Genomic DNA, 20201 nt, shown 5'->3' with positions numbered 1-20201 from the left:
GAGAATATTTTGTTGATTTCGCTGTTACCATAACAAAAAATAAAGTTTGATACACAAAACTGACTTCTCAGGCTGGTGGGTGTGTTGCTCCACCTGGGAACATGTCCGCAGTCACTCTGTCACCTTCACAGCAGTTGACAGGTCCACTTTCTTGCTCTGTGATCAACAGCACAGAATGCAAAGGTGTTGCTACATCGGCTCAGCTACATTCTTTTCAAACACAAAGTGCAGCTGCTTCCCGCCGAGCGTCCTGTCTCTGTTCATCGTTACCTGCTATGATCTGGAGAGCCTCTCCTTTTTAACAGTCATTCTCATGGAAAGCTCTCGTTGTGCCTACGCAACTTTCCAATAAGAGAGACTTCAGTCTTTGACATGTCTTTGAAGCTGTTCTTAAACAAAGTGGTGAGTGGGTGAAAAGCAGAAAGCTTGTAGGGCTGCAGGAACTCCTGATCAGATGTCTCTACTTCCAGCTGGTTTCAACGCCATTCACAGCTTCAGAAATCGTTTAATGGACGACAAAAACAAAAATATTTGCTTGCCGACCATTTCCTGACATATTGTTTACATGTAGATGCAGAAGTATATTACAATCGAGGGGCCTGAACCAGTGTAGGGATGTAACAAAGTTCTTTCAATGTGCCTAAGTAAATGTTTCATGTATCTGTACTTTACCAAACAAGTAATTTCTACTCCACTACATTTTCCCAATGCATTGCGTTGCATCTATAGATTGTTTAAAATATATATATATAAATATATATATATATATATATATATATATATACATATTTTCAATAACATTAACAAAGAGCATCCAATCAGAGCAGGCAGGTTACAATAGACCATGCATCCTGCAGCAGCCGCATCAAGGCTTAAGAGACACCTGTAATGGATTCAGAACAGATTCAACCATCATATGTTACCTCAGCTGAAAGCACTGCACATTGTTGCATGAGGAAATAGGCTACACTCTGCAAGTACTTTTACTTTTAATACTTTAGGTATATTTAAAAGTGAATTAATATGGTACTTTTACTTGAGTAAATTGGTGTCCCTTTACTTCCTCCACCAACTCATCATTTCTGGAGCCTTCACGGTAAAGCTGATGAAGCCAGTAAATCCAAAGAATATCTAGTTATTTGCTCTACAGTGAAATCTGTTGTCCTTTCTGGTTTTGCCTTTATTGTAATTAGGGATGCACAGATACCACTTTTTTTCAGACCTAGCACAAGTCCAAGTATTTACATTTGGGCCGATACTGAGTACCGATACCTAAACTAAATAATATCATTACAATTCTGATGACTTTTGAAAACGTACTTTATTTTCATCACATGTTCCGACAGTAACAAATGAAATATACAACAACATGATCCTGTTACTGAAATTCTAACATTCACCTTTGTATTTCCTGAAAGAACATGGGGACTTCCACACATTGCCCTTTATGTGACCTTTTAACACATGCAGTGGATTTCAGTACCAAACATCGACACCCCCCCCCCCCCTTGACATTTTAGCAGAGCATAGTTTGCAGTCTGATCATCGCTTATCCTAAAATATCTCCAAACAGCTGACATCGCACCTCCTCCGCCCACCTGCTCACCTGACGAGAGGTTAATATCGAGTTGACATAAATTGGTATCGGGTGCAGTTGTAACAGAATAGTTTTGTGATTATGATTGCGAGTACATGAGCAGAGTTTCGGACCGATACTCGACTTATTATAGATAATTGAAGGTGTATGTTTATTCATTAGATATCAAGTTTATACATTCATATCTTTTTAGTAACCATTACATTTTTCATGATATGTTAAACATTGATTATTCAGTCGTATACCTAGTATTTACTGTTAATGTCAGAAACAGTTTCAAAGGGATGTTCAAAATAAGGTGGTGAATGATTAAGTGTAGGATGAATGGGCCGGGGAGGAGGACGATGGGACAGACAGGCTAATGACTGGGGTGTACAGACCGGCTTGTGGCGTGCTGACTGAGCTGTGGAATTACTGGAGAATGAGCTGAGGTGGCGTGGTTGGACATCGCTCAGCAGAGGGGAAGGCAGTGGAGTCCTGGGGCACAGGGGTTTAACTTAAGTAAAAGAGCACAGTTGGATTAACTGCACACCCTGAGAGTACCATAAGTAAAAGTACTCACATGTTGCGGAACAATTCTCTATTACTCTGAGCTGTTAAATTAAAATCGTGGGCCTAATTTAGTCCATCTATCCAATATCTACACCGTTATCCTTTGAGGGTCGCGGAAGAACTGGAGCCAATCCCAGCTGAAGGGCATTCAAACCAACAACCCTCTTGGCCTTTAGTGGAAATACTTCCTCAAATTGCACCAGTGGTATTATTATATCAACTACTTCACCATTATTGAAGCATACTTTGTCCTTTGTCACCTCCCTCTTCATGTTGGAGCCATAAAGACGTTTAGGAGAATTCAATCTGTCTTGAATACAACAATCAGGCTCAACCTGCAACACAAACAGCTGCGTCATTGACAGCGGCCTCTTAACAGCAACAGTGATCTACTTGAATGTAAATGAGGTTTCACTGCATTAACTGAAACGAAGTGCGACTCTCGAACCAATGACAGTCACTCCTAATGGGCTCGGGTCACACGCAGAAAGATATTCGACAACATTAAATCAGTGAGAGGTCATTGCCGTGATTGACTTATACACACAGCTCTGCACAGTGGAAGTGGGTGCTGCGTCATCGGCAGTACTGCGGGACCCACAAGCACCAGTGGTTTCCCCCTGCAGTGCTGAGAGATCAGCGATGGGACTGGAAACAGAGAGAGAGGGAGGGAGGGAGAGGAAGAGGAAGAGGAAGAGAGGTGAGAGCTGCTGCAGAACAACACTTAGCCCGGGCCGAGGAGTTAAACGGCACACAGCGGCACATCTGCTCCATCTACACATTAATACTGCTGTGATAGACATGGTAAGTTCCCTTCTGTGCTTAAATAGTGCGACTGCAGCTCTCTGTGCTGCGTGAGACCTGCAGGAATGATCACTGGACTAACCTTGAGAAAAAAATGATGCAGCAGGGGATGGCTTTTTATTGTGTGCAACGTGCATGTGAGGTAGCTGCTTTAGTAACTCTGCTTCACTGGGGCCTGTCGTCATATTCACATGTTTTATGCTGCAGCAGTGCTGGTTTATAGGAGGCAATTATTCATGGGTGACACTGATAAAGCAGAAAACAAGCATTGCATAAACAGGAAGAAAACTCGCTTGACTCTTATGTTTAGAATCTGTGTTATCCTCTTTTGACATCATTACTGACGCTCATGAGCCACACTCTGTAGGGCCGCGTTCGTTTCACATTCACCCACAGCCCAGGCTGAGATAATGAGCACTTGACCAGAATGAGCAGCACTAACTTCCAGGAGGAACTGTGTTTTTCAGCCGGGTGATCCATCATCGTTCACTGCCAGAGAGGAGTGTTAATGTGCTGGATGAAAATACCAGAGTTTGGTCTAATATACAGAAAACACAACAGACACTAGATTAATAACCGCTGCCAAGGAGGCTATGTTTTGTCGGTTGTTTTGTTTATTCGTCAGCAAGATTGTGCAAAAAGAAAAAAAATGATTCCAATGAAACTTGGTGAAAAGATGTGGTATGCGTCAGGAAAGCATCCATTAAATCTGTTGCATCTTCATTGAATTTAAGGGGACTGTTGGGCCTTGGTGGAAGGTACGCACTCTAGTTTTTTCAGTTACCATTTTGAATTTAAGATTAAGACTAAGATGCATTTATTCATCCCAAACACATGCACAGACATGGAAAGACACACTCATGCAGGTAGGGAAATTTATTCTCTGCTTTTGACCCATCTGGTGCAGGACACACAGAGCAGTGAGCGACCATGTACGGCGCTCAGGGAGCAGATGTTGGGGGAGTAAGGTGCCTTGCTCAGGGGCACTAGACAGGGTAGGGAGACTCTTGGATTTTGGACAGATCAATCCAGGTTCGTCTTTTGTTGTCTCTCTGTGGAGTCGAACCAGAGACGAACCAGAGACCTTCTCTGCCCATAGTCCAAGTTTCTGCCACTAAACCACCGCCTCTGTCCATTCAAGTCTGCTGTATATTCCAAAACGTTCTATATTCTTCATGTTCCTCCTCCACTTGGCGCTGAGGATAAAAGGAGCCAAACAAGCTTAAAGTCTTGAATAATCCTGGTAGGACTATCTCTTCCTTTCATATTGTGACCTGGAGTGATGAGTGTAGCAGACTGCTAAGCTATTTTAAAGCATGACTCTCAGACACAGTAACTGTGTTTTCTTGTTTTGAGAAATTTGAAGTGATCTGTTCTGTGCGATTTGCTGACCAGCTGAAAACTGAACCACTGCAGTTCTCTGAGATGATTTTTGGAGGTTTCCACATGACTGAACTATTATATAGTCTAACGCTAATAGGTCTTTATTGTGTCACTGTGATGTTACTGTGCTATAATGTTATAATGGTGTTCTGGTTTCTCTGCTCTGTCCTGTCCTGCAGTTCTCAAAGTGGTCTCAGCCTCTGGCCCGTGGGAAAATGTTCTTCGTGGTGTTCATCCTGACCTTTGCCCTCTCAATGACTTCACTACCTGCTGACATAGAGAAGGGGAGGAGAAAAGTGGTGCATGTTCTCGGTAAGGACATTTTATTCTTTCATGGTTGCTATTGGCAAAGGGGCCAGCATCACTGAGATGTGCCCATATTTATGTTAGACACATAAACTCTATGCATTGTTGACAATTGTCCACAATTGTCAACAATGCTCCCGTTTAAGCAGATTTTCTAAAATATCCTCCTATCTGCCAAGTATGTCCCAAAAAAACTCCTCACAAGACGAATTATTTTTACTAAACATACAGTATGTACAATCCTATACTCAAATTGAATTAGAAATACAACAAAGTAAAACAATTTATTACAATTACAAATATGTTTTGGGCTTTTGGCCTTTATTTTGGAGAGGACAGAGACCTATACTCTGACCATGCTAACCAGCAAGCTCTGTCCTGTCACGTCTTGTAAAACCAATTTGCACCTCAAGATGCAATAGTGAGTGACAGTAGTGTTTGGTCTGCCCTCAGTTCAACGTGAGAGGATGATGAAGTAGTAACTGTGTGTGCTTTAGACGTGTGGTGCAGCCCCCATTTGTTTGGACTTTGAACCCGACAGTCCGGCAAATACACACTGCAGCTTTAAACATGAGCAGGTACAGAGCAGCAGAATCTTCCCGCTCCAGTCGTGTTTGGATCCAGCCGTCAAATATTTATCTACTTTTCTCTGTGTTACTTTGGGTGGTAACTTTGTTAGCTGAGCTGACGGCATACAGTGGGTTTTACTGAACTCCTCTGATGAGCAACTGCTTTTTTCAGCCTTTAGTTTTACCAGGACAGTACAATGATCTCCATCCCTTCACCCAGGCACCCTGTCTAACAGTAAGACTCACCAATGCACTGAAAAAGACAGAACCCCCCCCCCCCCCCCCCCCCCGGTATTAACAGACATCCCACCACCGTGGTCGTCTGCAAATGAAACAGCAGCACAGCCCTCAGTGTTGGGAAATAAGGTGCTTACAGTTTTGATCAAACACTGCTCGATGCATTCGTGGCTGCTGGTGATAAACAACTTCGTACAGAGCGCTGAGCAGTGACGGGACTAATTGCCGGGTGGCATGAATAATTGTAGGTGCCTTTATTTGGTCACGACATGTCAGAAAACCTTGTGCCGCCGCTCATTAAATGTTTTTAAAAGTTAACGCGACACTTGTCATGCGGAACATTTTTGGTTGCCTCGACTTGCACACACAACATCCACATAGACAAACAGCATCTCGGCAAATCTCAAAAAGTGTACACAAAGTCTTGTTGTTGCACACTTGCACACTGAGGCCTCGGCATCACACTGAGATCATATAATAATTTTGGAGTTGGTAGTTTTTTGACAGATCTTCACAAAGGAGAGGCTGAACTGCAGAATAGTACAATCCCCCATCTATACCAGTTATGCTTTAAGGGTCCTGGCGGCGCCTGGGCCAATCCCAGCCGACGCTGGACGAGAGGCGGGAGCATTAAGGGTGTAACCGTGGGGGCCTTTTTAGTCTGACTGGGATTTGAACCACCCGGAATGGAACCTTGGATGAAGAAAACTCCTCCAGTATTGATGTGCTGAACATTTAGACACGAATGTGACAGCTCAGGCTTTCGTTAACTGATGCAGATTTAATTTTGCAAGTGTCGTGCTGTGACATCCCTAACAAAGAGAATCAAAGATAGAGTTTGACGATTAGAATATGAATTTCAATTATTGGCAGACTTGATTGGAAGGGGGATTGGAAGCAGCATTGAAAGGGCTGAAAATATAGATCTTTGGCGATGAGAGGAATGTATCAATATAAAACATAAAAATACATTGATTAAAACCAACTTTAAAATAAAAAAGTATAGGAAACAGCCAGGGAAGATAGGGCAAATGGATAATGTTGATATTTCAGCCTTTGTTTCCATTGCCTTCCCTCCCACAGAGGACGACACTGGAGCGGTCATTGTGCAGACAGCTCCGGGTAAAGTGGTGACACATCGCGGTGGCTCCATCACTCTGCCCTGCAGATTCCATCACGAGCCGGAGAACAGCGACCCGGATCGCATCCGGATTAAATGGACCAAAGTGACAGACGCTCTGCAGTTTGATGACGTCTTTGTGGCACTCGGGAGGTGAATTCTGCATCTGTTCTACATCAGTCTAACCAACAACACAGTATGTTGATTAAACTGAATGGTTTCTTTTTGCTTCTGTGAGGGGTTGATCACAAATCATATTCTTATGGTGTATTTATATTGTTTTTTTTAAGCAATCAATTTATACATTTACTGGACTTGTGTGACGTTTCTCCAGGCAGCAGCGTGTGTTTGGAGTGTACCGAGGGCGTGTCTTTCTGGAGCAGGCGGGACCCGGCGACGCCTCAGTCATCATCCAAAACGTGACCCTGGAGGACTATGGACGTTACGAGTGTGAAGTCACCAATGACATGGAAGATGACACAGGATTTGTCAACCTGGACCTAGAGGGTCAGGGATATGGGGCTTTAACAATTAACAATTTCTTCCAATTCCTTTCACAATTTCCCAGCCTGAATACTCAACACTAATCTTGCCTCTGTCAACTGTAGGAGTGGTGTTTCCCTACTACCCCCGTGAGGGGCGCTATAGGCTCAACTACCTCCAGGCTGAGGATGCCTGCAAACAGCAAGACGCCATCCTGGCCTCCCACTCTCAACTTCACAAGGTAAAGTCAAACATCCCTGAATATCAGACAGTAGCAGTGAGTCTGATATCAAGAATATGAATATGATCAGATCAGAAATTATACCGCTGGTCAATCCCTCCTATTTAAAAAATCCCTACACACTGAAGAACAGAGTAGTGAAGTTATGTCAGAAGAGATAAACCACATTCTTTCTCCACTAATATCTTTAATCCTCCAGTACATCCCACTCACCAACATTATCTCCCTCTACAGGCCTGGCTCGAGGGACTGGACTGGTGTAATGCTGGATGGCTGGAGGACGGCTCAGTCCAGTACCCTATCTCTCACCCCAGAGACCAGTGCGGCCGCAAGGACACCCCCGCTGGTGTCCGTAACTATGGCTACAGGCATAAGGAGGATGAGCGCTACGATGCTTTCTGTTTCACTTCCAAGCTGAATGGTGAGAACCAAAGAGATAAGGCCCCGTAGGTTGGCGGCCAAAGGTGTGTGCACATGCGTCTGCGTATCTGATGATCAGAAAGACATTGTACATGATCATACACCTCGAAACAAACAGCCATCCCAATATCCCACATCTGTGGCTGGAAGAGAACAAGACACTGGCAGAGGAGTATTGTAAGTGATCCTCTATAGAAAGGGGATGCATCATGAGCGTTAGGCCGTGGGGAAATGAGGCCTGGGTCTTTAATCTCTGCCTGTGATCTTGCAGGCCTAAGGCCATTGGATTTAGATCAAGCTGTGTTGATTCAGTGCTGCTCGTCGGGCCACAGTGTCCGCTGGGTAACATGCATCGTCTTTCATCTCCCGTTCTTTGATTTACATCACTTTCCCTCAGAGAGTCTGCGAGTGTCTCCGTCACACATGCCAGCTCCAGGTTCATAAACTCAAAACAAACAGGCGAGATTAGCCTGTGACTTTCTCAAGTCTAATAAATTTGGCTTTTTAGATTGTTCCATGTCCAATCTGCTAACCTGGAGGAAGTTAAATGTATGACCTATACTGCGGTGAGACACCAGAAGCTGATTGAGATTATTTGGCTTGACTTTTGAGTAGCTATCGTGCCCTCCATGCTATGCTTTTTGAACAGTTTATAGTTTGCCCAGTTCTGCCTGTCTGCTGAGAACGGCCTGCACACTGTGTTTTGCAAGGTTAACTCTGCAGTGCATTTACATAATCAATAACATAATTGATAAAACAGTTAAATCGTCTGTTTTGCTATCACAATACTATCAGCCATTTAATCTGGGTTTTACTTGTTGGTTTTTGTGCAGGTTCAACAAATCAAATATGACATGGTTTGTGTTCATTAGTGAGCTTTGTGTGCTAGATACTAGAGCCAAGCTATTTTCCTTGCTTTCCTATTTTTGTGCTATGCTGGCTTCTTGCTCTAGTATCAATCTTATCATCTTAATCCTGGCAAGTAAACAAATAAGTAAACTTCCTAATTTGATAGACAACTTCAGAACATTTACCATACAATGAAACAGAGTGCGTCATTGCTCAACAGGGAATTAAATAATTCCATATGAAAAAAAAACAGGACTTCAAACAGGCACGCACCACTTTGAAGTGTGAAAGAGAATTAAAAAACTTCTCATGCATTTGAAAAACTAAACAGATAAAAGACAATGCATTTCATTTGAATCACAAATCCATTTTTGGACAGCCTGCGGGTCCATCCCTGCGAGAAGAAAATAGTATGTGACAGAAACCTTAAATGACTGCTCATGGCTTCCCCTGAGTGTTAATTACTGTGGACGGTCTGTTGTGGGCAGCTTCAGCAGTGGTTGCGACCGATACTGTGGCTCGTCCCCTGGGGAAATATCAGGCAATATTCTGCCTCTCTAATAACCAACAGTCACATAAACAAGCGCAAAATCAATAGCTGAGCCAAGATCAAAGCTGAGGTTGCGGACATGATTTTCATGATGGCAGATGTTTGGAGAATTTTTAGTTTATAGTTTTATATCCTCCTTCTTTCTCAGGAGAAACAACCTTGTTATCGAGCTCGGTTCAAACTATTCAACCAATCAGTACAACGTTCTTTCTTACTGCCAGGCGGAAAGTCTCCCCAGAGGTGAGATGAAAGCAAAAATGGAAGTGTTTTAGGGTAATGTTGAGTTGGAGTGCTGTCCGCGGACTGAGTATTGGCTTTCGATTTTGCGCTGCTGCCCAGACAGTTGTTTGACTGAGTTGATATTCTGAACACAATCAGGCGCAGAGGCCAGGAAAACGGAGAATATCTGCCCTCCAGGCTCTTCACTCCCTCACTCACTTCCCTCTCTTTCTTTCCTTTTGCCCTTCTGAACAATACACTTGCTTTGTTTCCTTTCACGCTTCCACAATTTCTTACAACAAACATCCCCTCCTCACCCTTTATATCCCTCCCCAGGCAAAGTGTACTTCCTCAAACGCTTTAAGAAGGTGAACTATGCAGCGGCGATGAAGGCTTGCATTCGAGATGGTTCTGTGGCGGCCAAAGTGGGTCAACTGTACGCAGCGTGGAAGTTCCAGCTTCTGGACCGCTGTGAAGCCGGTTGGCTGGAGGATGGCAGCATTCGTTACCCCATAGTCAACCCCCGCTCCCGCTGTGGAGAATCCCAGCCAGGCGTCCGCCACCTGGGCTTCCCTGATAAAAAATTCCGCCTCTACGGGGTCTACTGTTTCCTCAAGAACAAGGACGAAAAAGCAGGAGGTTCTGAAATGACAAAAAACCGCACAGATAGCAGCAACAGCATCCCCATGAATGTCACGAGCGTGATTTAAAGCTTGAGAGCAGGAGGAGGGATACAATTTGGGACTTTACTGCAACTGTCGACTTGGGTGATTTTCACTTTCATCCACAGCCAGTCAATCATCTTAGGAAGTAAGTATGTTAGCACATCTGTCGTCAGAAAACTGTTAGATTAAACAGCAGCTTGATCATCACTCAGACTCATCGCATCAGAGAGTCTGCCATGAATATGCTTGTTTACATGTGTGTGTGTGGGACATATTTTTGGCCCCCGCTGTGGCTCCTGAGCACTGAGCCCCAGTTTGAGCCAGCATCCCAGTGCCAGGGCAAAAACATTCATTACTGGGTGAGATGGGATGATCCGCCTCACTGTATGGAAAAGATCCAAGACGCCCTGTGAAGTTTGGGATTGTACAAAGTGTAATTGCCTGTAACGGGAGCCACGCTTGGTTAGCAACCCTCTGGCACGATGTGAGTCATTTTTCTCATTAACTTAAACTTGACGATCTCAACATCAGAGCTGAACAGACCAAGTAGTAAACATTGCACTAGCTCTTCAAATATTTGCACTTTAAATAAATAGAACTTTATTTTATGATGGCATCTTTGCTAAGATTTAGTGAGCATGTATTGTTTGGCTGTGAGTAGCTACTCGGGCCGATTTAGCAGAAATACAAAGCTACGATAATTGATATTTACCTCACGTACTGCACTTCTTAGCTACCTTGGCCACCAGCTGCACTGCAAATGTTATTTCAGAGTATGTTTGCCTCTACAGAATTGGTGAATGTAAAATAAAACAATAAAAATCAATAAAAGTGTTGAACAATCTGTGTTAAGGTGCAGTTTCTTCTCTCTCTGAGGAGAAATCGAATGTTCGATTAATTGTTTCCATTTAAGGTATGTTGGGTCACTGAGTGGCCTGATGAGTTAGGACATGAAATCAATTTGTATTGAGCTTCTTATCCAAGCACTTTACAATGTGTCTCCTTCACATGAACTGTCAGTCAATTGGCAGCTTACATGCAAAGCACATGTCTCACCACGGGGAGCAATTTGAAGTTCAGTGTCTCAGTAAGCGACACAATGTTAGTGTCATGAAGGGGCTCGATGAAGTCACTGTAACACAATGTAAAGTGTAAATGTAAAGTCTGGGAATCATGAACATTTACTACATTTTCATGATTTATTTACTATATCATTCAATATAGTAAATAAACCAGGTTATGACTTGGAGTAATTTTATGCTAAATATGCCAATGAGTCAGAAATGTATTGACATCAAACAAAAGCTATATCCTGTATCCCACAGAGTTGCTGGGTCTGGGTCAGCAGCTGTCTGTTTACGCTAGAGACATTATTTAAAGGCATCAGGATCAACCCAAAAGTAGTGGAGTGATTAACCTCTGTGTGAAAGCAGGGGGCGCTCACGCTGCAGCTACTTCAAAGGACCAAAGTTATTGTGTAAGTAGAAGTCACAGACGATGAGTGATGAAAGTTTCAATCTGGAGTATTTACATTACATAACATTACATTTCATTTAGCTGACGCTTTTATCCAAAGCGACTTACAATAAGTGCATTCAAACCCGAGGGTACATACCAAGGACGACAAGAATCAAGAAAGTACAATTTCTTCAAAATAAAGCAAAACTACAAAGTGCTATAAGTAAGTGCCATTTAAGTGCTAGTAAAGTGTTAGTTTCAAAAGTTGTTGTAGTATTTTTTTTTTTTATTCAAGGTAAAGTCGGAAGAGGTATGTTTTTAGTTTTCGGCGGAAGATGTGTAAACTTTCTGATGTCCGGATGTCAATGGGGAGCTCATTCCACCATTTAGGAGCCAGGACGGAAAACAGTCGTGTTATTGATGAGTGTTTAGCTCGCAGTGAGGGAGTAACGAGCCGATTAGCCGAAGCAGAGCGGAGTGAACGGGGTGGGGTGTAACGTTTGACCATGTCCTGGATGTAGACTGGACCGGATCCGTTCACAGCATGGTACGCAAGTACTAGTGTTTTGAACCGGATGCGGTAACCAGTGAAGGGAGTGGAGGAGAGGAGTAGTGTGAGTGAATTTAGGTTAAAAACCAGTCGAGCTGCTGCATTCTGGATGAGCTGCAAAGGTCGGATGGCAGTAGCAGGTAGACCTGCCAGGAGGGAGTTACAGTAATCTAGGCGTGAGATGACCAGAGCCTGGACCAGAACCTGCACCGCCTTCTGAGTGAGTATTTGTGCTTTGCTCTGACTCACGTGATCCAGTGTTCGCCGAGCAGAGAAGCAGCTGAGCAGTGAGCCGGCTCCGAGTGGGAGTGAGTTGGTGTTACCCCAACGCTGCAGAACAAGCCATGTTATCGTCATGGCAACTGACAGCATGTAATTAAAGTCAAGTTTATAGCATGTCCAACATAATACAGGGATTGCTGCAAGTGACAAACTTAAGCCGTGAAAAGTAAATCACATCCCTATAGACGGCTTTGTGCTGTTATTTTATATTTTCAAAGAGGAGAGAAAAACACCTCCAAGACCTGGATGATGAAAGTTGATGATTTTAATGATTTGCTCGGTACACTCACCAACCCCATTACTCTGTGCCGCTGCAGATTTGGAGTCACAGCCATTAAATTAATAAGCAAAGTCTTGCTTGATGCACTATGACATTTATTTTTCATGCTGAATTATGTATTTGGGATTTCAGTGCTGATGTGATTTAGATGTTTTTTTATGTGCTCTGGATTGTGATGTTAACCCATTTGAAATTCACTTTGCACGGCATTTAGCAGCAACGCCATCTTATGTAAGAGCGGGGTCATAAATAGCAGCCAATGCTTCCAGCTTGTCTGCCAGCGCTTTGGCTTTGGCAAGCCCCACGACAGATCTGTGCGCAGTAAGCTTTCTTCAGCAGGAATAATAATGGTAATAGCAGCTACATGTTGGACCGACTGAGCGCTCAAAGACACCAGCCCATTCCACAGATGGTGAGCTCAACAGGTCAGGCAGCAGAATATCCTCATGAGGCAGAACATTAGGGGGGTACTGGCCTTGATTAAAGCTTATTTACGTTCCCTTTCATTCCATGACAAGATAAACATTAGAGGTAAAGGCAGAGAGAATGATGGTGCGAAGACAGCACACTGCAGGAAAGTGATGGAGCCCTTTCAACTAGTCTGCTCAGAAGATGACAGCGCTGTGTCCATTTCATCAAGCCACTCCGTCCTCTGCCTTTTTCTTCTGAGGACGACAAGAAGTTAGGTGACCCTGTAACAGCAGAGTATTTTGCCACACAATGAATCCGAAGCAGTGGGAAGGACGCCGGCTCTCACTCGAATCTCATTCATCAGCCTGCGACAGAGGTCAGGGCCCCTGAACAGATCTGGGATGAAAGCAGAGGGGAGCGGACGAGAAAATACAAAGACACAGGATTAACACGAGTCATACAAGTACAAGTACAAGTACACACACATACACACACGCACACACACACACACACACACACACACACACACACACACACACACACACACAGATACATGCACGCTCACCTCTGCTGGTGCATCTCACAGATGTTTCCACAGACATGCTGACATCTCACTGATTCTCCCGGTAGTTTTCTTTCACCTGTTCACCAGTTGGACAAATGACGCCTTTAACCTTCCAGACCTTTTTCACAAATTACATTTGAACATGTTATTTCGATTAATGAAGGCTATATTCCATTTAAGTGGGCCACAGGTTCATGCAGTGAGCCAGCATTCATAATACCATGGTCCTGGGCGCAGCAGGGTTAACGTTAGTAATTATACCTGTGCTTTTCATTGTTTTACATGACAAAGTGTCGGCTCTGAAAGGAGAGCTCTAAGTGTGGATGATCACACATTAAACCCCAATGTGAATCTGAGCAAAGGTCTAATCAGACAATACATGCAAACCCCAGTGTGTTATTGAGAAAACATATAACATGCAGCCGCTCCTTTAATACTCCCTTTATAACACAGGAAACTCAGTAGTTTACTCTTAAGGAAGCTTAAGTAAATTGAAATGTGACTCTTGCAATGATTGACATCCTTTTGCAACATCATTGGCTGTTAAGATGAATTTTTGGCTGGAGCCTCAGTGCAAACACAGATGTCAGACACAGGTCAAGGTTTAAAGGGTTTGAGAATGTGCTATGCATTCCTATAGCAACCTCTGGGATCTTTGATGTATTGTACATCCCTAACCACAAGTGTGGGACAATTCAAGGCATTTTGCCTCAATGATAAGTGCCTAGAAGTGTCCGGCTCATTCTGATCGGTCGGGACAATTCTAGGCATTTTGCCTAAATGATGAGTGCCTGAAAGTGTCCGGCTCATTCTGATTGGTCGGGACATTCCTAGGCATTTTGGCTATAATGTTAAGTGCCTTCAAGTGTCCCCTGCAGCATTCTGTCTTGCTTTTTCCAGACACGCTGCAAAAATTGTACTTTCGTTGTGGATTTCAGATGTACTGTTTGCAATTCTGTGCCACAGGAAATTGGTATAAAAAAGACTTATTTAAAGAGCAATTAAGTTCTGACTGATTGTATAAATATTAAATTGTTCAGCCAGTTTAACATATAATTTTTTTTTTTTTTAAACAATATGCTCCAGGTGCAGAATCCACAAAACCGAACAGCCAAAAATTGACAAAATTTGAGTTTCTCCAGTGGTTAAATATATATAAAATATATACATGTAACCCCACTGCAAATCTTTTATACTAATTCATTGTATTCAAACAAAGAATGTCTTCATTAAGATCTGGAAACTAGTGGAATCCCTCTCGACAGACATCTGAGTCATTTGTTGACGGCGTTGACTTCAGGCTATGATGGGAACGATGAAATGCTTGGAGATTATATGCTCACAGGGATTAATTCTTATTTTGCATCTGACCTCAGTATAGATATGATTGAAAACACAAACAGATGCCATGTCCATATAACAGAAACCCAGGGTAAAATAACTTATTAAATTACACTCTCTCCCTTAACTATTTCCCTTAATGCCTTATGCATTCTGTGTGTAATTCAGCTGAAAGACCCTGGTGCTGATACATATTATGGTCTGTGGAGATATGAAATAGGACAAACTGCGCGAGGTTTCCCCCAGAGTTTGGGTTGCATTAAACAGACAGCAGTGCTGAGATAATGAAAGTGTTAAACATCTGACGGAGCACAGAGTGGCTAATGAACAAGCACGTTTGCCCTGACATTTATCGATGCCTTGAAAGAAAAAGCTACATCTAAACTACTACGTTTGAATTGAAAAAGCGCATTTGCTCTGTTTTTTATAAAGAAAAGAAAACAACTTCAGCGAATTACCAACACATACAAATGTGTTTCCTGGGGACCCCAAAAAACTGATGAACCTGGCTGGTGCCTTCAAATCGGTAAAGTTTTTTCTAAATTTGCACATGTTCTATTTGCATGTGTTTTCTAAATTTGCAGTGGGTTGAGCTCTCTCGGCCACCGTAGGATGTAGCAAAGGTGAACTTTAGATTCATCACCTTCAACCTCCATCTTTCCATTAGTTCTTTGCTTCAGTGAAAAGCTGCCACACTCACCACATCAACAGTGAATCACACTTGTTTACTCACTTGGCACTTTCAACAGTCCTGGATTTGGTCGAATGAGAATAGTGGGAGGTTAATGAAACAGTTCAAGCCATTTGTGTGAGAATGCAGTCGTCAATTTGTGTGTGTGTGTGTGTGTGTGTGTGTGTGAGTGTGTGGAGTCAGTCTCACCACAAACACAAAGTCACAGGGAAGGACAGAGTGAAAGGCAGGCACAGAGAAGGAGAAGTGGGGAGGGTAGATAGGTAGGAGAAAGGGTGAAGGGATGAAAATGAAAGCGGGGAGATAAGAGGTAAAGGTGGGGAAAGGGAGAAAAGCAGGAAAACTCAAGGGTATGGGGTGGGGGCTGCACCAGCAAGCAGAAATTGGCTGGGCACTGAGCTATTGTGGTCCTGCAGCGAAGGGAAGGAACTGAGTGGCTCCTGAAAGTACACCAACCGCTGAACCTTATCACACCTCAGTCACAAAAACTGCTGCCACAACACACACCATTCACTTCACAGGCCGAGTGCACTTTCAGCCTCCGAAGAATTTGAAGTGACCTCGCGGAGGAAGTCGGCGTTAAGAGCCCAAACTTCTGACCCTAAAAACTGTGAAGCTTTTTCTCTGTCTGTTTAGCAGCTATATCACACATCTTTCTCATTGAATATTTTATAAGATCAGTGGACCTATCACACTGCCCTGCCATTTCTCCTCAGATAACCCTCGAGTACAGAGATTAGAAAGTAGAGGGAGGTAAAGGTTTAAAAGTAAAGCAGCTGTCCCCTACAAGATGTGAAAAAAAAAACATTGTGGGGGGATTCAGTATTGGACAAAGTCACAGACTCAGATCCTTAACTTACCTTATTCTCTCATTCAGGTTTACATGTTCAGAATTGTAAGATAAAAAAGTTTACACTGACTTTGAAATCACTCACTAATATCCATGAAGTCCACTATATATTGGGAATCTGTTTATAGTATATTTTCTATATATTCTATGCACCTATATATACCTATATAATTACCTGATTGCTTCCCACAATGCATTGTGAACAGTAGTGTACGACCAATGACCATTCAACGATATTATATATATATATATATATATACAAAAATTCCATCAAGCTTTCTGTCGCTGTGTTGGCAAGTAGATAAGTGGTGGATAGATGAGATGAGAGGAGTGAAGGAAGCAGCCTCTTCTCTCACGGGTGATTCTACTCTTTCCCGTTTTCATCAAAATACCTGAATTATCGGGACAGGTTAACATTTACTTGCATTCTCACTGACGGTTATCCAAAATGTTTAGCGTACATCTTTAACTTTCAGTTTATTATAATATTTTTTTACGAAAATAAAAGCAGGCAGCACTGCAGATAACAAGCTTATTTCTAAATTGAAAACATTATTTTTGTCTAAAAGCATTTATACTCAGTACAAGTATATATTTAAAATCTATAATGGGATTCGACTTTATTGTTGTTGTACTTCATGATCTTGTGCCAATGACCTATTTACCTGCGCAGAGGAAGTGAAAGGGAAAAACTGAAAAAGCCAGATATGTCTTCTGTAAAGTTAAGTGTCAACACAGCAGAGAAATTTACTTTGTTACAGGTGATAGTCCTGCATTAAAACTTTTTTAAAGTGGCTTTAATAGATATTGGAAAGACATTTACCTCAGAAGTTGGTAGAGAACAAAACAGTTTAACTAGAGAGAATATTGTGTCACATTTCTTTTGTGGCAGACCAAACGTTGACAGGTCGGTATGGGTCGGTATTAAAGTCTAAATAAAAAAAAAGAAATCATAAGAACAATTAAGCGAGGAAAAAACACGAGGAAACGCAGAGATGTTTAAAACCAAACTGGCAGAAGACGCTGTGGAGCACAGAGACGATATATCCACACGAAGGAGGCAGGATAAGTGACACATTGGGCCGAAGACTATCACAGGAGCGAGAACATCTGACAAAGAGATGAGGTCATGTAAGAGACACAAAAGGAAACTCCAAAGAGAAAACAGTAACAATTTAATGATAAACTCAAAGTAGAAACAACAGAGATATAAATCCAAATACAGGACCCAAAAGCAGTCCAAAGTCCAAACAACCAAATATACAAAAGGCCAAAAAGTCTTTACATTTAACAAAAAGATTCTGAAGACATATCAAAAGTCTTTTAAATGTTCTAAAAACTTAAAAACCATAAACAAGGGAAGACTCATTACATAATGGATATACACTCAATTGTGCAGAAAAGTGATTTTTTTTTTCTTCTAATGAGTGCTAACAAGTTCACAGCGTCAACATTATCTTTTATTTTGTCTTCTCAACTTGTGTGTTGCAGGTGTAAATGAAAGAACTTCAATTATATCAGCAAAATGTACTTTTTATATAAAAAGTAAAAACAAGTTCCAAGTGTTTATTTTTAGTGTGTTTGTTACATTAGCTACAAAGCCATGAATAAAAAAAGGCTGTTTTTGCAGTATGATTTAATTGAGACTGAGGAGAAAATCATTTACACATATCCTTATGCAGTTTTTACTCAAATGTTTTCCTTCTCTGATCATTTCTCCTGGTTCAACTTGAGTGCTATTCATGGAGGGGAGGCTTTTTTGTTTGCATCTATAAATATATGTAAGACTTGAAATGGGACAAATGTTTCACCACTGCAACTGCAACCAGCTGGAATGTGGCAAAGTTGGAGTGAGAAACACAACATTGGAATACTGAAGTGAAGTACACATAAATGTACCGTGTTGATAGATGTGCTTAAATCTGCTTGATAAAGCAGAATTTCCAATATTGTCAGTCAGGGTCATCCAACAAAACACTGCTCTCTGTGTACACAGCTGGCAGAGCAGAGTGTGAAGGCAAAGTGTATGGAAGACCTGGCTCACACTGATGTTTTTGCTGGCTTTGCTCCTCTTACACAAACTCACACGCCTACACACACACACACACATAATCAAACACACAAACGCGCGCACGCACGCACGCGCGCGCACACACACACACACACACACACACACTTACACTGTAAAAGGAGCTGTTAGTGAGCTGACGCGTCGCCATCTGCAGCAATAATTAGGGCGGGTGTGTGGATGCAGATTCATGGGTGAAGCTATTCAACAACCTGGCTGCAATAAAGATGATGGAGATAAACAGTGTTACGATGCATATTAATCCTTTTTTGATTTGGATAAGCAGCTTGGTGTTTGCGTGCGCGCAGGAGGAGAAAAAATAATAAAAAAGAAAGTTTATAAAAGTGCCCTCCAGCCTCTTATGTTTATGTCAGAGATAAAGACGGTATCTGTGGAAGGAGGAGGCAGAGCGGCGTCGGGGTTGAGTCGGAGACACCACGGCCTCTAAGATGATGCAAATCCCCGGTTGCTTTTTTTTTTAATCTTCTTGAACTTTGGCAGCGTCATTAGGAGATAATGCTGGAGATTCGCCATGCCTGCCAGATGAGGCTGATATCGACCCAGGAACAAGGTTATGATGAGCAGTATCTCCACGCCTGGAAGTTATCTGCTCAGCTCAAAGCCAAGTTGTACAACAAGAACCAAGACAAATCTGGACTATCAATAGCATGTTTTTAAATCTTTTCATTGGTTATTATCAGGAAGTTCCAGGATGCTGGGGCATGTTTCTTTAAGCTTCACAAAGACTTTAACGGAAAAGTGCGCGCTGGTCCTCGGAGGCAACTATCTCAGGGCTCACGGTGTTTATCGTTTGGGGGCGCCTCTTTAAGTGGCTGTAACAAATCTCTTTCCACTGCTCTGCAACAGAGGAGAGCTGAAGGTCACTTTGAGCTGTGAATAAGAGAAACTCCACGGTGAGCAGCGTTAATGAGCCCTGCTCCTGGAATTGACTGAGCGGGGCAAACAATAAAACATCAGCGAGGCAGCCAGAACAGAGGCAGAGGATGTAAAGGAGATTCTATATTCAGGCTGATTGATTGTCGACAGAAAAGCAGGAACCCGGGCACTGTGGCTTCTTCCGTCGTTTCGGAATAATAATGAAGCGAGCGAGTCACATATCAGAAAGGAGAGGCAGAGAGAACGACAGAGAGACAGAGGTGCTTGTGTTTTTACAGGAGATGCGAGGAAATGAAACCTTTCAGTGATAAGAGGAGAGACTCTCACATTCATCTCATCAGAGGAAGTTCAGGTGAGTTGAAGGTCTCTCAGGTTAGACCGTATAACAGTGGGTGTATTCAGAACCGGTCTCTCTCAGTCTCTCTCTCCTTCCACTTTCTCCCTCCTCCCTTCTTTCCGTTACCTCTGATCCCCCCCTCACTTGTCCGTCTCCTCTCTTCCTCCCACTCCATCGCTCATGCTGCAGGGGGACTTGCCCTTGGCGACCGCTTTTGTTGAATGCAGCCGGAGAGTTGGAATATATTCATAAAAATGAAGAAAAAAAAAAACTGGGGAGGAAAATTGTATTGGAGTTATTGGAAACATATTTCAGCTGAATCCAAGGAGATTTACAGATGCATCTGTTCAACACATGAAGGTCGGAGAGGCGTAGATTGTTCTCCGGTAAAAAAAAAACATCGGCAGCCTAGTGAGTTATCGAAGATTTTGTGCACAGAGAACCAGGGAGACAGAGAGGAGAGAATAGGTCTGAAT

General features: G+C 42.7%; 1 protein-coding gene across 1 annotated transcript; it reads left to right on the top strand.

Moving 5' to 3' along the window:
* The first annotated feature begins 2835 nt into the window (after positions 1 to 2835).
* Positions 2836 to 10818, top strand: hapln4 (hyaluronan and proteoglycan link protein 4). Its single transcript, XM_062395689.1, has 7 exons — positions 2836 to 2953; positions 4516 to 4648; positions 6532 to 6721; positions 6903 to 7075; positions 7177 to 7292; positions 7527 to 7713; positions 9667 to 10818. Exons 1-7 carry the CDS (start codon positions 2951 to 2953, stop codon positions 10038 to 10040), a joined length of 1176 nt encoding a protein of 391 aa, XP_062251673.1. The 5' UTR covers positions 2836 to 2950; the 3' UTR covers positions 10041 to 10818.
* The last annotated feature ends 9383 nt before the right edge of the window (positions 10819 to 20201 follow it).

This window comes from Platichthys flesus, chromosome 9, assembly GCF_949316205.1.
Source record: "Platichthys flesus chromosome 9, fPlaFle2.1, whole genome shotgun sequence".
Taxonomy (NCBI): Eukaryota; Metazoa; Chordata; class Actinopteri; order Pleuronectiformes; family Pleuronectidae; genus Platichthys; species Platichthys flesus.
Note: the sequence above shows the minus strand (reverse complement) of the source record. Positions and strands in the feature narration are given on the sequence as shown.

Bases quoted from the DNA above. Each gene is read 5' to 3' on its own strand.
- hapln4 (XM_062395689.1), top strand. The intron at 7,076-7,176 runs GTCAGGGATATG...TGTCAACTGTAG, and splicing joins TGTCAACCTGGACCTAGAGG to GAGTGGTGTTTCCCTACTAC. The intron at 7,293-7,526 runs GTAAAGTCAAAC...CTCCCTCTACAG, and splicing joins CCCACTCTCAACTTCACAAG to GCCTGGCTCGAGGGACTGGA.